The sequence below is a fragment of the Vulpes lagopus genome, chromosome 5 (assembly GCF_018345385.1).
Source record: "Vulpes lagopus strain Blue_001 chromosome 5, ASM1834538v1, whole genome shotgun sequence".
NCBI classification, from domain to species: domain Eukaryota; kingdom Metazoa; phylum Chordata; class Mammalia; order Carnivora; family Canidae; genus Vulpes; species Vulpes lagopus.
In genome coordinates, this window is record NC_054828.1 from 97,405,674 (window position 1) to 97,425,611 (window position 19,938).

At 36.8% G+C, this 19,938-nt stretch overlaps 2 protein-coding genes across 3 annotated transcripts in view; one reads left to right on the top strand and one right to left on the bottom strand.

Moving 5' to 3' along the window:
* Positions 1-19,938, bottom strand: part of TMEM87B (transmembrane protein 87B) — a 57,641-nt gene that overhangs the window by 6,031 nt on the left and 31,672 nt on the right. For both annotated transcript variants that reach the window (XM_041755391.1, XM_041755390.1), the window contains exons 12-17: positions 18,839-18,947; positions 18,696-18,754; positions 15,956-16,059; positions 14,568-14,641; positions 8,734-8,807; positions 1,080-1,132 (exon numbers count right to left, since the gene is read on the bottom strand). In XM_041755391.1, the coding sequence (XP_041611325.1) occupies positions 1,080-1,132; positions 8,734-8,807; positions 14,568-14,641; positions 15,956-16,059; positions 18,696-18,754; positions 18,839-18,947 (473 nt within the window). The remainder of the gene's footprint in view (positions 1-1,079; positions 1,133-8,733; positions 8,808-14,567; positions 14,642-15,955; positions 16,060-18,695; positions 18,755-18,838; positions 18,948-19,938) is intronic.
* LOC121491039 (cytochrome c oxidase subunit 6B1-like) lies at positions 16,427-18,114 on the top strand. The gene has a single exon (XM_041755393.1). It carries the CDS (start codon positions 17,721-17,723, stop codon positions 17,979-17,981), a length of 261 nt encoding a protein of 86 aa, XP_041611327.1. The 5' UTR covers positions 16,427-17,720; the 3' UTR covers positions 17,982-18,114.

Below are 19,938 nucleotides of genomic sequence, written 5' to 3' on the forward strand. Positions count from 1 at the left end.
CCAGAACTCAGTTGTCAGAAGCCAACCGTTGGGTGCTCAGCACTGTGTTTGGAGAAGAACACTAGCGATCTTAAAAACAGTTCCTTGGTGAGGTTAATGACTATTTAAAACTTATTAATATGTATTCAGTGCATTGAAGAGGGAGGTGAACTCTGCTGCGTCCTTTATAGCTTATCAGAGGTAAGAAAAAGTTATAATGTCTATCTCATGATAGACTTCATCACATGGTAATTCATGATTTTTTTCAAATTGTCCAATGCAGGCAAACAGAATTTCATACTAGACAGGAACTGCTTAAACAGGAAGTAAATGAGAGCACAGAAAGGAAAAAAAAGCATATGAAAAGGTTATCATATCTGGCTATCCCACTGTTTGTTTTCTGTTGTGGAAATAGCTACATGGAATTCTCACGTCAAACAGAACCTTCATCTTGATTAGCTCAAAGTCCCTGAGGGGCTTTATCTGCACTCTGTTTTTCCTATGCTCATGTTTGTCCTCCAAAGGCTTCCCCAGCATGTATGGTATTGTGGTTCCATGTGTTTGAAAAAAATGTTTTACATATGTTTGAACTTTCTCATAATACAAAGTTGAAACAAAATAAAATGATTCTAATCCTGAAAAACTCAGATCGGGAAAGTTGGAGTTGGTTATAGGCCACAAGTATTAAAGTAGTTGCTGTACAGGGAAAAATGGAGGAGAAACAAAAAAGGCAGGGCTGTGTTTTCTTTGTAGTTTGACAGGAAATCAGTCATTCGCTAGTGATGGGGGCCTATAAAAACATATGGAGGTGGGGATCCCTGGGTGGCTCAGCAGTTCAGCGCCTGCCTTCGGCCTACGGCATGATCCTGGAGTCCCGGGATCAAGTCCCGCGTTGCGCTCCCTGCATGGGGCCTGCTTCTCCTTCTCCCTCTGCCTGTCTCTCTCTCTCTCTCTCTCTCTCTCATGAATAAATAAATAAACATTTAAAAAACCCAACATATAGAGGTACAACATTCGAAAAGCACATGACAAAGTACGAAAATTATCTCTTCATACGATATGCTAAATTTTAGACTCAAACGTTAACAGAGGATATTTACACATCTGTGAATGAAGAGGGAATATTTTCTTCCACCCACTTCAAATCTTCATCCTGTAGAAGTAAATATTTATATATTAGCATTTGCTTAGTATCTCCTGAAAGTAGAATGTTAAAATACAATGCATATAAATTTATTTTTTTGCATATAAATTCAAACATTTAAATTCAAATGCACGATTCTTTTCATTTCTTCATATCTTAAGAAGTTGGCACTTAATGCCACACAGAAACTATGCCAGAATTTCCTTAAATAGCAAACAAACTAAAATTTGGATTTCAAAATTTTGTACTTCTTCCTGGTTTTTGTTAGATTCATAGGTATTACTTTGTGTCCCGAAAAACCACAGTAGAAACAGTTGAGGGACACCTGGGTGGCTCAGTGGTTGAGCCTCTGCCTTCAGGTCAGGGCGTGATCCCGGGGTTCTGGGATCGAGTCCTGTAAAGGGCTCCCTGAATGCAGCCTGCTTCTTCCTCTGCCTGTGTCTCTCATGAATAAATGAATAAAATCTTAAAAAAAAAAAAAAAGAAAAGAAAAGAAAAAAAGAACACATTTGATTCATAAGACAGAGAATAGCAAGAATATTGATTTTTATTCTTATTTTTTGCTCCCAGCATTCATTATACCTAATTTGTTCAAGTTTATATATCATGAGTTTGTAATTTTTCAATAGAAAAAGATGACAGTAACAATATTCTAATTTTACAAAAGCTTATTTATTTCTGTTGCTTATATTTATGCTCATCTCTTCAGAGACAAGAAAAGGAAAGCAGGTCAGTCATGGTATCTGTTTTTTTTTTGTTTTGTTTTTTTTTAAATTTTTATTTATTTACGATAGTCACAGAGAGAGAGAGAGAGAGAGGCAGAGACACAGGCGGAGGGAGAAGCAGGCTCCACGCACTGGGAGCCCGACGTGGGATTCAATCCCGGGTCTCCAGGATCGCGCCCTGGGCCAAAGGCAGGCGCCAAACCGCTGCACCACCCAGGGATCCCGGTATCTGTTTTTTAATAGAACTTGCTTTTGGTTATCTCACTGAGAGAAAGAAAAATAAAGGGTATACTAATTATTTTGATTTACAAAATAAATCAAATGTTTCTTTGTGATCTACCTGGCTCATGGAATACTCTGGTTCTAGTATTAATCACATTTTGCTCACCTACAGAGACAAAGTGACAGAACCAGTATTAACAAGAACCCCAATTCTCTGAGTGAGTCTCAAGAAGAATTAGGTTATGAGTTTGGGCTTCTGGTCAAGAGATGACTGCCCGTAATTTAAGGAAATGAAAAAGTATACCCTTGATATGTTTGTAAGCATTGAGTTTTATTTTATTATTTTTTTAAAAATATATATATATTTTTAATTTTTCTTTATTTATGATAGTCACACAGAGAGAGGGAGAGAGGCAGAGACACAGGCAGAGGGAGAGGCAGGCTCCATGCAGGGAGCCCGACGTGGGACTTGATCCCGGATCTCCAGGATCACACCCTGAGCTGAAGGTGGTGCTCAACTGCTGAGCCACCCCAGGCTGCCCCGCATTGAGTTTTAAAATAAAGTGAGACATATTCCTAAAACAAAAGGAAAATATCTTAATGAATTTAAAGTTTAACAGCTCTAACATCAGATAATTAAAACTGATATAATTTTTTAAAATGTTTGAATCACCATAAAACTATTCAAAGAACACATTTTAAAGAATTATTACCAAAAATAAAAATGAAAAAATTTACCAAAACCAAAAGATCAAACTGTTCTCATAGATCATCTGACCTATTAGAACTTGTAACCATAAATTTTATACTCTATTCATCACAACATAATACAATTATAAGAAAGCAGAATATAAAATTATGATAGGCACTTCTACTATGCCTAATTAATATGCATAAAATATTTAAAAACTCCTCTCTACTATTTTACCATATTATTCAAGCTTGCACAGTTCTATAACAAATGCTAATTTTGTTAATTGCATAGGCAATACATAAAGTCCTTTCTTATTAGATAACAAATGTTATCTGAAATGGCTTCAAAAATCACTTTTTTTGAATCACTTTCAAAAATCACTTTAATACAAGCTTCTACTATGTCAAAGCTTCTCAATCTTTAATGTGTGTATGAGTCATCTGTGGGATCCTGTTAAAAAGCAGATTCAGGGGCAGCCTGGGTGGCACAGTGGTTTAGCGCTGCCTTCAGTGCAGGGCTTGATCCTGGAGACCTGGGATCAAGTCCCACATCAGGCTCCCTGCATGGAGCCTGCTTCTCCCTCTGCCTGTGTCTCTGCCTCTCTGTGTCTCTCATGAATGAATAAATAAAATTAAAAAAAAAAAAACAAAAACAAAAAACAAAAACCAGATTCAGATTCTGTAGGTCTGAGGTGGGCCTGAGCCTATATGTCTAACAAACCCCTGGGTAATAGTCATGCTGCTGGTCCAAGAGCCACACCCGAGAAACCAGGATCTACAACAATTACAGTCATCAGACTTAACTAGTATCACTGCTTGGTAATATTGATTTTCATACAAAAACAGTAGAAAATGTTTTCCTGACAGTCAATGAATGTGACACAGACTCTATCAAATATATACTATACTCACAAAATTATCAGAAGTAGCAGGTTTAGCTGTTCCATTGGAAACCGTTTTAGAGACTCTTAATTTTATTCCTTCAGCTATAATGAGAAACATTATGGAGATAAATACATAAAATTATAAAATATTATTTTCCTTCACAATCTCACATTTAATAACCCAATAAAGATTTATATATGTTTATATAGAGAGAGATTTACGTATATACTAATTACTTATATATGTATATATTTAAAGGAGAGTTAATAGCAGGAGCTTCCGCAGGGTGCTGGCTTTAACATACCACTTGGAAATATAGAAGGGATGGCAAAAATTAATAGATTTCACAAATGTTTGCAATAACAACCAGGTTTTCAAGATGCTAGTCTGAATTCCAATTTAGAGGAGTTTAAACCAACAAGCAAACATACCTACATATTTCCTTAAACAGTTTCAATACATTTTAAAGTTTACAGATTTAAAAAATTATTCAATTTGCAGTATCATATTCAAGAATAAAACACATCTTTGGCTATGACTTTACTTCTCCGATGTGTACTTGTGGAATGTGCCTATGGTAAAAATAAGATAGGAAAGAGTAGGATTGGGATACTTGGGTGGTCAGTGGTTGAGCGGCTGCCTTCATTCAGCTCAGGGTGATCCTGGGGTCCTGGGATCAAATCCCGCATTGGGCTCCCCGCAGGAAGCCAGATTCTCCCTCTTCCTCTGTCTATGTTTCTGCCTCTCTCTCTGTGTCTCTCATGAATAAATAAAATCTTTAAAAAATTTTTAAAAATAAAATAAAATTAAAAAAAAAAAAAAGGTAAGAGAAGGATTTTTGCCTTTCCTATTTGACCAAGGCTCTCCTTTTTGCCAGCAGTTTTAGAGCAGAGGTTAAGAGCATGAGTCCCGGAGCTAGACTGTCTGGCTCTCCCTATGCAACCCTGGGCAAAGCAGTTAACTTTCTGTAACTCAGCTTCCCCAACTACACAATGGGGATAATACTGATATCTACCTTATAGAGTTCTGATGAGCATTAAACCAGTTAGTGTATATAAGGTCCCTGATATGTAATCTATATTCCATAAGTATTCACTTTAGTTATTACAATAATTTGCAAATTGTCCTTCTCTAAAAACAAGGACAATTGGTACGTTATGATCATAAGTTGATATAATAAATGAAAATGAGTTTCCTCAATCAAAAAATATTTCCACGGGGCATTTAAAATTCCAACATTTGAGATTTATTCTCTTAGTGGGAGAATAAAATCACTGAGAATAAAATCAGTGAAAAATACACTGATTTTTCAAAATTGAGGCACAATATATATAATAAAATACACAAATTTTAAGTATATAGTCTAAGAGACTTTACAAACATACACACTTGTGTAACTACCATCTCAATCAAGACATTTAACATTTCCATCATCACAGACGGTTCTTTAAATTCCTTTATGGTCAATCCTAAACATACCAGAAGCAACCATTGTTGTAATTTACATAATCACCATAGCTTAGTTCTTCCTGTTTTGGAACTTCATAATAGAACCATAATCCATGGACTCAATATTCCTTTGGAATTGGCTGCTTTCACTTAACATAAAGGTTTTGAGATTTATTTATGTTGTAGAGTTTTGGTTACTTTGGTTTGATACCGAACAGAATTGTGTGGGTATACTACAAATACTTTACCCATTCATCTGTTGATGGACATTGGGTTATATCCAGTTTTAAACTACAAAGAATAAAGCTACTGAAAGTAATAGTGTACATTAGTGTCTTTCTGTGAAAGTCTGCTTTCATTTCTATCATTTTTTCTGGGTAAGTATCTTAGGGTGGAATGGCTAAGTTGTATGGTAGGTATATGCTTACCTTTTAAAGAACCACATTGTTTTTCAAAGAAGTCTTACTACTTTACATTCCTTCTAGTACTGTGAGTGATCTAGCCATTCCACATCCTCTCCAACATTTCATGCTGTCAGTCTTTTAAATTTTAATCATTCTAGTGGATAAGTGGTGGTATATCACTATGGTTTTAATTTTCATTTCCCTGATGACCAATTATACCGAATACCTTTTCATGTGCTGATTGGTTATTCCTTTGCCTTCTTTGGTAAGGCCTATTCAAGTATTTTTTTGTTTTTTTACAAATTATAATTTATTGATTTAAAGGAATTTTACTTATATCCTGGATACAAGTCCTTTCTCAGATATATGCACTGAGGATCTTTTATTCCAGTCTAGGGCTAGATATAAGTCAGATACATGTACAGAGAATCTTTTTTCTATTCTAAGCCTGGCCTTTCATTTTCTTAAGTTTCTCTTGATAAAAATTTAATTTTGGTGAAGTCTAATTTACCAGTTTTTAAAATTTTATGGTAACTGCTTCTTATGTCCCAAGAAATTGTCTGACCCAAGGTTATAAAGATATTTTGTTTTCCTTTAGAAGAGTTATAATTCTTTTGTTTCTGTGGGGGTTTTTTGGGGGGAAGGGGCTGAAGGAGAAGGAGACAGAGAATCTTAAGCAAGCTCCACACCCAGTGTGGAGCCCAGTGTAGGGCTCGATCTCACAACTCTGAGATCATGACCTAAACTGAAATTAAGAGTTGGATGCTTAACCGCCTGAGCCACCGAGGCACCCCCAGAAGAATTATATATTTTCCCCCCAGAAGAATTATAGTTTAAATTTTCCATCTAGGTTTGTGGTCCATCTTGAATTAATTATTATTGTGATATCTGTGGCAGGAGTCCAGCTGACTTTTCCTCCATGTGTTTATCTAGTTATTCTAGCACTCTTTATTGAAAATAGTATTCGGGGGCAGCTCGAGTGGCACAGTGGTTTAGCACTGCCTTCAGCCCAGGGCTTGATCCTGGAGACCCGGGATCGAGTCCCACGTCGGACTCCCTGCATGGAGCCTGCTTCTCCCTCTGCCTGTGTCCCTGCCTCTCTCTCTGTCTCTCTCTCTCTCTGTCTCTCATGAATAAATGAATAAAATCTTAAAAAAAAAAAAAAAAAGAAAAGAAAAAAAGAACACATTTGATTCATAAGACAGAGAATAGCAAGAATATTGATTTTTATTCTTATTTTTTGCTCCCAGCATTCATTATACCTAATTTGTTCAAGTTTATATATCATGAGTTTGTAATTTTTCAATAGAAAAAGATGACAGTAACAATATTCTAATTTTACAAAAGCTTATTTATTTCTGTTGCTTATATTTATGCTCATCTCTTCAGAGACAAGAAAAGGAAAGCAGGTCAGTCATGGTATCTGTTTTTTTTTTGTTTTTTTTTTTTTTTTAATTTTTATTTATTTACGATAGTCACAGAGAGAGAGAGAGAGAGAGGCAGAGACACAGGCGGAGGGAGAAGCAGGCTCCACGCACTGGGAGCCCGACGTGGGATTCAATCCCGGGTCTCCAGGATCGCGCCCTGGGCCAAAGGCAGGCGCCAAACCGCTGCACCACCCAGGGATCCCGGTATCTGTTTTTTAATAGAACTTGCTTTTGGTTATCTCACTGAGAGAAAGAAAAATAAAGGGTATACTAATTATTTTGATTTACAAAATAAATCAAATGTTTCTTTGTGATCTACCTGGCTCATGGAATACTCTGGTTCTAGTATTAATCACATTTTGCTCACCTACAGAGACAAAGTGACAGAACCAGTATTAACAAGAACCCCAATTCTCTGAGTGAGTCTCAAGAAGAATTAGGTTATGAGTTTGGGCTTCTGGTCAAGAGATGACTGCCCGTAATTTAAGGAAATGAAAAAGTATACCCTTGATATGTTTGTAAGCATTGAGTTTTATTTTATTATTTTTTTAAAAATATATATATATTTTTAATTTTTCTTTATTTATGATAGTCACACAGAGAGAGGGAGAGAGGCAGAGACACAGGCAGAGGGAGAGGCAGGCTCCATGCAGGGAGCCCGACGTGGGACTTGATCCCGGATCTCCAGGATCACACCCTGAGCTGAAGGTGGTGCTCAACTGCTGAGCCACCCCAGGCTGCCCCGCATTGAGTTTTAAAATAAAGTGAGACATATTCCTAAAACAAAAGGAAAATATCTTAATGAATTTAAAGTTTAACAGCTCTAACATCAGATAATTAAAACTGATATAATTTTTTAAAATGTTTGAATCACCATAAAACTATTCAAAGAACACATTTTAAAGAATTATTACCAAAAATAAAAATGAAAAAATTTACCAAAACCAAAAGATCAAACTGTTCTCATAGATCATCTGACCTATTAGAACTTGTAACCATAAATTTTATACTCTATTCATCACAACATAATACAATTATAAGAAAGCAGAATATAAAATTATGATAGGCACTTCTACTATGCCTAATTAATATGCATAAAATATTTAAAAACTCCTCTCTACTATTTTACCATATTATTCAAGCTTGCACAGTTCTATAACAAATGCTAATTTTGTTAATTGCATAGGCAATACATAAAGTCCTTTCTTATTAGATAACAAATGTTATCTGAAATGGCTTCAAAAATCACTTTTTTTGAATCACTTTCAAAAATCACTTTAATACAAGCTTCTACTATGTCAAAGCTTCTCAATCTTTAATGTGTGTATGAGTCATCTGTGGGATCCTGTTAAAAAGCAGATTCAGGGGCAGCCTGGGTGGCACAGTGGTTTAGCGCTGCCTTCAGTGCAGGGCTTGATCCTGGAGACCTGGGATCAAGTCCCACATCAGGCTCCCTGCATGGAGCCTGCTTCTCCCTCTGCCTGTGTCTCTGCCTCTCTGTGTCTCTCATGAATGAATAAATAAAATTAAAAAAAAAAAACAAAAACAAAAAACAAAAACCAGATTCAGATTCTGTAGGTCTGAGGTGGGCCTGAGCCTATATGTCTAACAAACCCCTGGGTAATAGTCATGCTGCTGGTCCAAGAGCCACACCCGAGAAACCAGGATCTACAACAATTACAGTCATCAGACTTAACTAGTATCACTGCTTGGTAATATTGATTTTCATACAAAAACAGTAGAAAATGTTTTCCTGACAGTCAATGAATGTGACACAGACTCTATCAAATATATACTATACTCACAAAATTATCAGAAGTAGCAGGTTTAGCTGTTCCATTGGAAACCGTTTTAGAGACTCTTAATTTTATTCCTTCAGCTATAATGAGAAACATTATGGAGATAAATACATAAAATTATAAAATATTATTTTCCTTCACAATCTCACATTTAATAACCCAATAAAGATTTATATATGTTTATATAGAGAGAGATTTACGTATATACTAATTACTTATATATGTATATATTTAAAGGAGAGTTAATAGCAGGAGCTTCCGCAGGGTGCTGGCTTTAACATACCACTTGGAAATATAGAAGGGATGGCAAAAATTAATAGATTTCACAAATGTTTGCAATAACAACCAGGTTTTCAAGATGCTAGTCTGAATTCCAATTTAGAGGAGTTTAAACCAACAAGCAAACATACCTACATATTTCCTTAAACAGTTTCAATACATTTTAAAGTTTACAGATTTAAAAAATTATTCAATTTGCAGTATCATATTCAAGAATAAAACACATCTTTGGCTATGACTTTACTTCTCCGATGTGTACTTGTGGAATGTGCCTATGGTAAAAATAAGATAGGAAAGAGTAGGATTGGGATACTTGGGTGGTCAGTGGTTGAGCGGCTGCCTTCATTCAGCTCAGGGTGATCCTGGGGTCCTGGGATCAAATCCCGCATTGGGCTCCCCGCAGGAAGCCAGATTCTCCCTCTTCCTCTGTCTATGTTTCTGCCTCTCTCTCTGTGTCTCTCATGAATAAATAAAATCTTTAAAAAATTTTTAAAAATAAAATAAAATTAAAAAAAAAAAAAAGGTAAGAGAAGGATTTTTGCCTTTCCTATTTGACCAAGGCTCTCCTTTTTGCCAGCAGTTTTAGAGCAGAGGTTAAGAGCATGAGTCCCGGAGCTAGACTGTCTGGCTCTCCCTATGCAACCCTGGGCAAAGCAGTTAACTTTCTGTAACTCAGCTTCCCCAACTACACAATGGGGATAATACTGATATCTACCTTATAGAGTTCTGATGAGCATTAAACCAGTTAGTGTATATAAGGTCCCTGATATGTAATCTATATTCCATAAGTATTCACTTTAGTTATTACAATAATTTGCAAATTGTCCTTCTCTAAAAACAAGGACAATTGGTACGTTATGATCATAAGTTGATATAATAAATGAAAATGAGTTTCCTCAATCAAAAAATATTTCCACGGGGCATTTAAAATTCCAACATTTGAGATTTATTCTCTTAGTGGGAGAATAAAATCACTGAGAATAAAATCAGTGAAAAATACACTGATTTTTCAAAATTGAGGCACAATATATATAATAAAATACACAAATTTTAAGTATATAGTCTAAGAGACTTTACAAACATACACACTTGTGTAACTACCATCTCAATCAAGACATTTAACATTTCCATCATCACAGACGGTTCTTTAAATTCCTTTATGGTCAATCCTAAACATACCAGAAGCAACCATTGTTGTAATTTACATAATCACCATAGCTTAGTTCTTCCTGTTTTGGAACTTCATAATAGAACCATAATCCATGGACTCAATATTCCTTTGGAATTGGCTGCTTTCACTTAACATAAAGGTTTTGAGATTTATTTATGTTGTAGAGTTTTGGTTACTTTGGTTTGATACCGAACAGAATTGTGTGGGTATACTACAAATACTTTACCCATTCATCTGTTGATGGACATTGGGTTATATCCAGTTTTAAACTACAAAGAATAAAGCTACTGAAAGTAATAGTGTACATTAGTGTCTTTCTGTGAAAGTCTGCTTTCATTTCTATCATTTTTTCTGGGTAAGTATCTTAGGGTGGAATGGCTAAGTTGTATGGTAGGTATATGCTTACCTTTTAAAGAACCACGTTGTTTTTCAAAGAAGTCTTACTACTTTACATTCCTTCTAGTACTGTGAGTGATCTAGCCATTCCACATCCTCTCCAACATTTCATGCTGTCAGTCTTTTAAATTTTAATCATTCTAGTGGATAAGTGGTGGTATATCACTATGGTTTTAATTTTCATTTCCCTGATGACCAATTATACCGAATACCTTTTCATGTGCTGATTGGTTATTCCTTTGCCTTCTTTGGTAAGGCCTATTCAAGTATTTTTTTGTTTTTTTACAAATTATAATTTATTGATTTAAAGGAATTTTACTTATATCCTGGATACAAGTCCTTTCTCAGATATATGCACTGAGGATCTTTTATTCCAGTCTAGGGCTAGATATAAGTCAGATACATGTACAGAGAATCTTTTTTCTATTCTAAGCCTGGCCTTTCATTTTCTTAAGTTTCTCTTGATAAAAATTTAATTTTGGTGAAGTCTAATTTACCAGTTTTTAAAATTTTATGGTAACTGCTTCTTATGTCCCAAGAAATTGTCTGACCCAAGGTTATAAAGATATTTTGTTTTCCTTTAGAAGAGTTATAATTCTTTTGTTTCTGTGGGGGTTTTTTGGGGGGAAGGGGCTGAAGGAGAAGGAGACAGAGAATCTTAAGCAAGCTCCACACCCAGTGTGGAGCCCAGTGTAGGGCTCGATCTCACAACTCTGAGATCATGACCTAAACTGAAATTAAGAGTTGGATGCTTAACCGCCTGAGCCACCTAGGCACCCCCAGAAGAATTATATATTTTCCCCCCAGAAGAATTATAGTTTAAATTTTCCATCTAGGTTTGTGGTCCATCTTGAATTAATTATTATTGTGATATCTGTGGCAGGAGTCCAGCTGACTTTTCCTCCATGTGTTTATCTAGTTATTCTAGCACTCTTTATTGAAAATAGTATTCGGGGGCAGCTCGAGTGGCACAGTGGTTTAGCACTGCCTTCAGCCCAGGGCTTGATCCTGGAGACCCGGGATCGAGTCCCACGTCGGACTCCCTGCATGGAGCCTGCTTCTCCCTCTGCCTGTGTCCCTGCCTCTCTCTCTCTCTGTCTCTCATGAATAAATAAATAAAATCTTAAAAAAAAAAAAAGAAAATAGTATTCTATCCTCATATAACATCTTGGTGCCTTTCTCAAAAATCAGTTGACAAATGAGATTTCCAGCTTGGAGCTACTTCAATTATTGCAATCCTGGGCAGCCCGGGTGGCTCAGCGGTTTAGCGCCACCTTCAGGCCGGGGCGTGATCCTGGAGTCCTGGGATGGAGTCCCACGTCAGGTTCCCTGCATGGAGCCTGCTTCTCCTTCTGCCTGTCTCTGCCTCTCTCTCTCTCTCTCTCTCTCTCTGTGTCTCTTATGAATAAATAAATAAAAATATTTTAAAAAATAATTATTGCATCCCTTTATTATTATTATTAATTTATTTGTTACTTATTTGAGGGAGGGGAGTGGCAAAGGGAGAGGGAGAATCTCAAGTAGGTTCCATGCCCAGCACAGGGCCTGATGTGGGGGCTCAATCCTACAACCCTGAGATCAAGAGTCAGATGCTTAACTGATTGGGCCATCCAGGTACTCCTATTGCATTCCTTTTTAAAACAAAAATTTTAGGGATGCCTGGGTGGCTCAGTGGTTGAACGTCTGCCTTTGGCTCAGGGAGTGATCCTGGAGTCCTGGGATTGACTCCCACTTTGGGCTTCCTGCATGGAGCCTGCTTCTCCCTCTGCCTGTGTCTCTGCCTCTCTCTGTGTCTCTCATGAACAAATGAATAAAATTAAAAATAAACAAAATAAAATAAAATACATTTTAGTAACCTATTACATAGAATCAATTTGGTACTTCCAAAAAGTACCTTCTTCAAAATGTTGTTGCTTAAAGTTATAACAACAACAACAAAATCAACTGACGATACAGGTGTGGACTTATTTCTGGACTCTATTTTGATACACTGATAGGTTTCTGTAATCTTCTGCAAATACCACCCTACCTTGATTAGTATAACTTAAAATTTTTATAGACTTGAAATTAATGTAAGTCCATTAATTTTGTTTTATTGAGATAATTCCCACACTGTAAAATGTACCATCTTGAAGTGTACAAATTCAGTGGATTTCAGGATAGTCACAGAATTATATATCATCACCTCTAATTTCAGAAGAATTTCATCACCCTAAAAAGAAACCCCACACCCATCAGTAGTCACTCACTACTTACTCCTTCCCCAACACCTGGCAATCACCAATATACTTTCTGTCTCTATGGATTTACCTTTTGTGGACTTTTCAGCTAAACACAGTCATACAATTCGTGATCTTTATGATTGGCTTCTTTCATTTAGCATACATGTTTTCAAGATTTTTCCCTGTTGTAACTACAAAAATGTTTGGGCTCTTCTAGGTTCTTTGCTTTTCCACATATATTTTATTTTATTTTTTTAAGATTTTATTTATTTATTTACTTATTAAAGATATTATTTATTTATTTCCACATACATTTTAAAATCAGGTTAACTGGAGCGCCTGGGTGGCACAGTCAGTTGAGTGTCCCCCTCTTGATTTCAGCTCAGGTCATGATCTCAGGGTACAGAAATTGAGCTCTGCGTCAGACAGACTCAGCACTCAGTAGGGAGTCTGCTTAAGATTCTTTTCTCCCTCTGCCCTTTCCTTCTGTGCTCTTTCTCTAAAATAAATAAATAAAATCTCTAAAAATATAATAAAATCAGGTTAACCATTTGTACTTTTTGAAGGTCAGTTAGAATTATTTTTTAATTTTTAATTTAATTTTATTAATTTTATTTATTTTTAAAGATTTTATTTATTTATTCATGAGAGACAGGAAGAGAGGCAGAGCCACAGGCAGAGGGAGAAGCAGATTCCACGAAGGGAGCCCGATGTGGAACTCGATCCTGGGACTCCAGGATCACACCCTGGGCTGAAGGCAGGCGCTAAACAACTGAGCCACCCAGGCATCCCTTATTTAATTTTTTGAAGATTTTATTTATTTATTCGTGAGAGAGAGAGAGAGAGAGAGAAAGGCAGAGACATAGGCAGAGAGAGAAGCAGGCTCCATGCAGGGAGCCTGATGAGGGACTCCATCCTGGGACTCCAGGATCATGCCCTGAGCCAAAGGCAGACGCTTAACCACTGAGCCACCCAGGCATCCCAGAACTATTTTTCTTTTAATATTTATTCATTTACTCATGAGAGACACAGAGAGAGAGGCAAAGACATAGGTGGAGGGAGAAGAAGGCTACCCATGGGGAGTCCAATGCGGGACTTGATCGCAGGACCCCGGGATCACGCCCTGAGCCAAACTGAGCTCACTCAGGTGCCCCCAAGGTCAGTTAGAATTATGATTGGGATTGTACTGATTCTACTTACCGGTTTGTGGAACTGACTGCTTAATAATATTGAGAGTTACAATTATAAACATGTATGGTTCTACACACTTATTTTCAGCAACTAAATGATGTACTGACATTGCCTTAACGTTAATTAAAGTATTACGGTAAAATTAATAAAATGATAAAATGCAATGTAGAAATTAGTTGAAAGATTAAACTAGCACTAAAACTGTAATTAGAAATGCTTTGCGAATGATCAGGAAATTATAAGGATGTGTAATTCTAAAGAGCAAAAAGAGGTGATTCACGGAAATTTAGCAATCATCATTAAAATGATTATTAGGAGTTAAGAACAATACACACTAAATTATTAATGTGAAACAGTATACGTACTTTAATACTTAGGCCTTAAAAGCAAACAGGTAACAAAGGCTTAAAGTACATTATGATCTTAAAATTTTCATTACTGACTTTTCATGATCATCTAGCATAATAGGGGTTTTGTAGATAGGGTTTTAAAATTATTTTAACAGGAAAAAAATGTATCTGACCTTGCATCACAAGTAAAGGTACAATACAGTGGCCACTTGACAAAAACATATCACTCACTTAAATTTTCAGATGGTACCATGAATTCTTCTATTTCATCATCAGAATCATCTATTAACGGCATGAAGGCATATCTACATCAGAAACAAGGAGGAGTATTTTTACTAACACATTTAAGCTTTCAGTTTTCAGTTCATATCTAAAAGCATAATTGCATACAAAAATATTTATGTTTTAAACATTTCTTAAAAATTCAAATAACAAAAATTTAATTACTCTCAAATTAGGAAAGATTATTAGTGATGAAACAAACTAGAGCTTCCAAACCCTGCTGGTAAAAGCATAACTGGGTAAGATCTTTCTGGAAAGCAGTTCTGCAATGTTCAGGGAAGGGAACTTCCTGCTCTACTTTCTTCTCCATGTCAGGTTTACCCTCCCTGCCCACTACTTTTTAACTTACCCACTAACAAAATTGCTAATCTGGTGAAAATAAAGCATAATGACTGAGCCACATTTGCTAGGTCCAACAGCATTCAGAAAGCATTGCTGATACTAACAATAATCCCAGAAACAAAGTGCCTAATAATTAGGGATTGGTTCTATAAATTAGGCTACATTCATATTATGGAATGCCAAAGAACCATTAAAAATAATGTGATAGATCAAGGGGTGCCTGCTTAGCTCAGTTTGCAGAGCATGCAATTCTCAGTTTCAGGGTCATGAGTTCAAGTCCCACATGGAGTCTACTTTAAAAAAAAAATGTGGCAGATCTATACAAGATGATATGGAAAGATACGTCGTGGACAAGGTGCAGAACAGTGTATACATGTATGTATGTATGTATAATTATGACATACTTTTAAAAAGAGAGAGAGAAACACACACACGGGTATATACATTTTCTTTTTTTCCTAGAAGGGCATACAAGAAACTTCATGGCCCCTTCCTTGCGAAAGAGTGAGGCAAGGGGCAGGTGGAGCTTCCCCATCATATGCCATCAATGGTTTACCTGAACCCACTATTCAATCTCTTCATGGTTTTGGTCCCACCCTTCCTTTCCAGCTTTATTTCCCTCCGATGTAAGTAGGTATTAACCAAGATGCATGCCTTAATGACCCCCAAAATATACCATGGCTTCCCCCACTATCTCAGAAAATGTACATCTTTCACAGCTCAATCTTCCACTGTTCTGCTCATGTCCTCGAGGCAGAACATAAATTCTGCCTTTCAAGGAGTCTTCCTCATCCCTCTTTGGTCTTCCTCCTGGACTTCCAAGTTTATATACCTTTTATTTCACTGTCTTGCATTATGTCTGTCTCCCTACTTGACTGTATACTCCTTTAAAGGCGAGGCCTACTCCCTCAGTTTTTATTAATGCATTTTTATTTGAACACAATAGCAGTGATCAACAAATGCTTGCCAAACTTGAATTTTCCCATGTTAGGTACCTCTGATTATTTGCTGATGGTCTCCACAAAAACATGATTACAATAAGGATAAGTGAAAAAAGGAAGCTCCAAAATGCATCATCAACCCAGCGTTCCATCCAATCCTGTAACAAGGACAATTCAAACATGAAATGTTAATTTTCTGATCAACATCAATAGATTTCCCATTCAAATAGCGTACAAGGGATCTCTGGGTGGCGCAGCGGTTTGGCGCCTGCCTTTGGCCCAGGGCGCAATCCTGGAGACCCGGGATCGAATCCCACGTCGGGCTCCCGGTGCATGGAGCCTGCTTCTCCCTCTGCCTGTGTCTCTGCCTCTCTCTCTCTCTCTGTGTGACTATCGTAAATAAATTTAAAACAAACAAACAAACAAACAAACAAAAAAACCAAATAGCGTACAATGACAGGGATACCTGGGTGGTTCAGCAACTGAGCATCTGCCTTTAGCTCCAGGAGTGATTCTGGAGTCCCGGGATCGAGTACCTGGGAAGCCTGCTTCTCCCTCTCCCTTTGCCTAGGTCTCTCACTCTCTCTGTGTCTCTTATGAATAAAATCTTTAAAAAATATAGTGTACAATGATAAATACTAATGAAATCTTTCCTACCAGTTCATCTTTGAAATAAGTATATGTTTTTTTAAGAAAATAAAAACTAAGAAACACTATCTTTATCAAATTATTAACATGAATGCCTACTTCAGCCTTACAACTAATCAGATAAATAAAACTCTAACACAAATTATATACTACAGTATCATAAGGAATTAGCATCATAAAGGGGCTTTCAAGGTCATTCGATCTATTTTCTAAATGAGAACAGTCATGAGGCAGGTTAAAAGAAGAATCAGAAGCAAGTTCACAATGGGTATTTTGACATCCATATCGTATTAGAATTTCTGATGTTGAATATCTCAATGTAGTATTTTTTCTTTTTTTTTTTAAAAGATTTTATTTATTTATTCATGATAGACGGAGAGAGAGAGGCAGAGACACAGGCAGAGGGAAAAGCAGGTTCTATGCTGGGAGCCCGACGCAGGACTCAATCCCGGGACCCCAGGATCGCGCCTGGGCCAAAGGCAGGCACTAAACCACTGAGCCACCCAGGGATCCCCTGTAGTATTTTTTCTAATAGGTTACCTTGCTTTCAATGAGACAGGAGATTTTATTTATTGTTTGAAATGTTTCAAAAAGGGCTATTTAACATGATGAATGTGCCTTTCCATAAAATTTTAGGGTCAACAGAAAGATTTAGAAAACAAAAATAAAAATCCAAAAGATACACTTAGAACTCCAAGTGAAAAACCCTAAAGTGAGGGGAGGAGAAAAAAGAAATTCCAGAAAGTTCAGTTTCTTCTCTCACTAAATTATCCCTAAGGCAGAAATCTAGGATGCTCAGAGGACTGTTTGTAATGTTTATTTAGAACTAGAAACTAGCTTAAATCCAGAAGCCCCAATGAGGGCTTTTAATTTTTTTTTTTTTGAAGGCCTTTTAAATTTTAAGTCTAAGAAACATTATCTTCTACCTAGAGAACCCACGGAGAGTATCTCCTGAATGTTCATAATGAATGTACCATCCCATAAGCATGTCAGACTAAAGGTTTACAGTACCATTTAGATACAAAACAACCCAATTTCATGATATGCAAGATTTCCTGTTACCTTAAGTTATATAGAAAGATAATATTTTTTCAAAATATATAAAGGGGGTCTTTGCTGAGGATCACACTAAGCTGCAAGGTGCTGCAGGGGTGTCTTTAGAGTCAGCACCATGGGAGAAGACATCAAGTCCAAAATCAAGGACTACCAGATTGCCCCTTTTGACAGCCGCTTCCCCAACCAGAACCAGACTAGGAACTGCTGGCACAACTACCTGGACTTCCACCGCTGTGAGAAGGCAATGACTGCTAAAGGGGGTGATGTCTCCATGTGCAAATGGTACCGGCATGTGTACAAGTCCCTCTGCCCCATATCCTGGGTGTTGGCCTGGGATGACCTCTGGGCAGAAGGCACATTTCCTGGGAAGATCTGAACTGGCTCCACCCACCTCTCCTCTGTCCTCCATCCTTCTCTCAGGGTGGTGAAGGGGGACCTGGGTACATGGTGATCCCCACCCTGGGATCCTGAATCATGGCTTAGCTAATAATAAATACTCGTTGGAAAAGTGTAAGACTGCATATGTGTAAAAGAACTGGGTGATCGGGCAAGAAGCTGGGATGGGAATTAATACCTTGACCAAAAAGAGGGACTTCAGGGGGATTGTTTTTTTCTGTTTTGCTTTGTTTTATGTTACTAAATTGACCACCTTCTTTATACCAGACAATATAGTGAGTGATTATAGCCTCAGGCCCCTGTATGTGCAAAAATTTATCTGTATGTTCCCCTTTATCATCTATACAATTTCAAAAAACTTTTCTTATGTAATTTTGAACCACATGGAAATAGTGTAATAAAAATTGTGTACCCATCAAAAAATGTATATATATATATATATATATATATATATATATATATATATATATATAAAGGGAAGAGCATAATTTGAAAAGCAGATTTAGGAGGAACTTTTTCAGATTCACTTAAAGGAGGCAAAAGTTCTTATAATTCTATGTAAAATAATTCAAACTAAGCTGAAAATCTCCACTTAAATTGCCTCTGTTTACAAACACAAACTACATTCTTCAAAATTACCCAAACTGGTATAATTAAAAATGAAAAACTATTTAAATAGGAAGGTTATACTTACTGATTGACATTTTGCAATTCTAAATGTCTTAGTTGTCCATACCATAAACACTATAGAAGCTGAAACACATCAAAAGAGTCATCTTTAAAGGAACATGCAATACTGAAATAATTTATTATAATGTAAAAAATTAAATAGCTTACCCAGTACGGCAAAGATCAGAGTATTTGTAAAGTGCCTGTATAAAGAAAATTTCACTGTGTTCTTTCTTAGCCTTAGAGTCTTCATTGTTTGTGCCAAACTTATAAATATGTGCAAAAAAAGTTAAGGAAAAACATTTTAAATAGTAATAAACAGTTAAAAAACAAAGAATCATCCACATTTCTAAAATTAGTACTGCTATAGTTCCTATAAAAACACAGAAAATATTATTTAAGCCAATACTGTATGATCATGATATTGATTTTTATCACAGATTTTGCTTTACCATTTACCATGGTAAATAAATAAACTTTGAGGAAGACAACAAGCAAGAACCTCTATGATGTTCTCCTTCAATGTCAAGCTCCCAAAACATAGGGCAGAGCAGTATATACACTAAACAACGAGCCCACCTTAGGTCAGACACGTACAGATCATATTAGGACATGCTCTTTGGCTTTTGCCTTTGTCTCTGTTTCTTACTTTGTTCTTTCTAGTCTACTCTCCTTTTATCCTCTCAATGACCATAATTAAGACTTAGGTCATCTATCAATTCCATTGTATGAACTGAAAAATGAAATATGTCAAATAAAACAAATTGGGACTTAGGCCAGGAGAGACTTCATTCAAAAGGTTATTGCAGATGAGGCTTATTACAATGGGGAGAATGTTCTAACTCTAAGATCTGCAAGAGTCCCACAAGTCAGGCCAGACAGGGCTTTGTTTTTATAGGGAGGGGAAAACAAGACTGGAAAGCAGATGTGGGGAAGTGGGTGGCGTGACTAGACAGCTGCTCTGGGAATGACTTTCCCTGAGGTGTGCAGATTCTCAAGAGGGGCACTGAGGAGGACTGTGCTGGATGAAGCTCAGGGACCTGGGGAAGGAGACGGCTGGTGGTCTGGTTAGATTGGTGTCTGAGTCCAAGCTGGTGTTCTGGTCAGAATGGTCAGGAGAGTCTGTGTCTGGCAAGGCCAGACATAGGTAACAAGGGGGCATCTGGGAGTCTCGTGAAAGTCCTATTGGGAAGGGAGGTCCTTTGTAGTAAGCCTTTTCCACAGAAGATGAAAGGGTAGGGGTTTTCTTAACCATGGCTGTTTTCTAT

Coding starts and splice junctions, on each gene's coding strand:
- LOC121491039 (XM_041755393.1), top strand. CDS start 17,721: ATGGGAGAAGACATCAAGTCCAAAATCAAGGACTACCAGATTGCCCCT.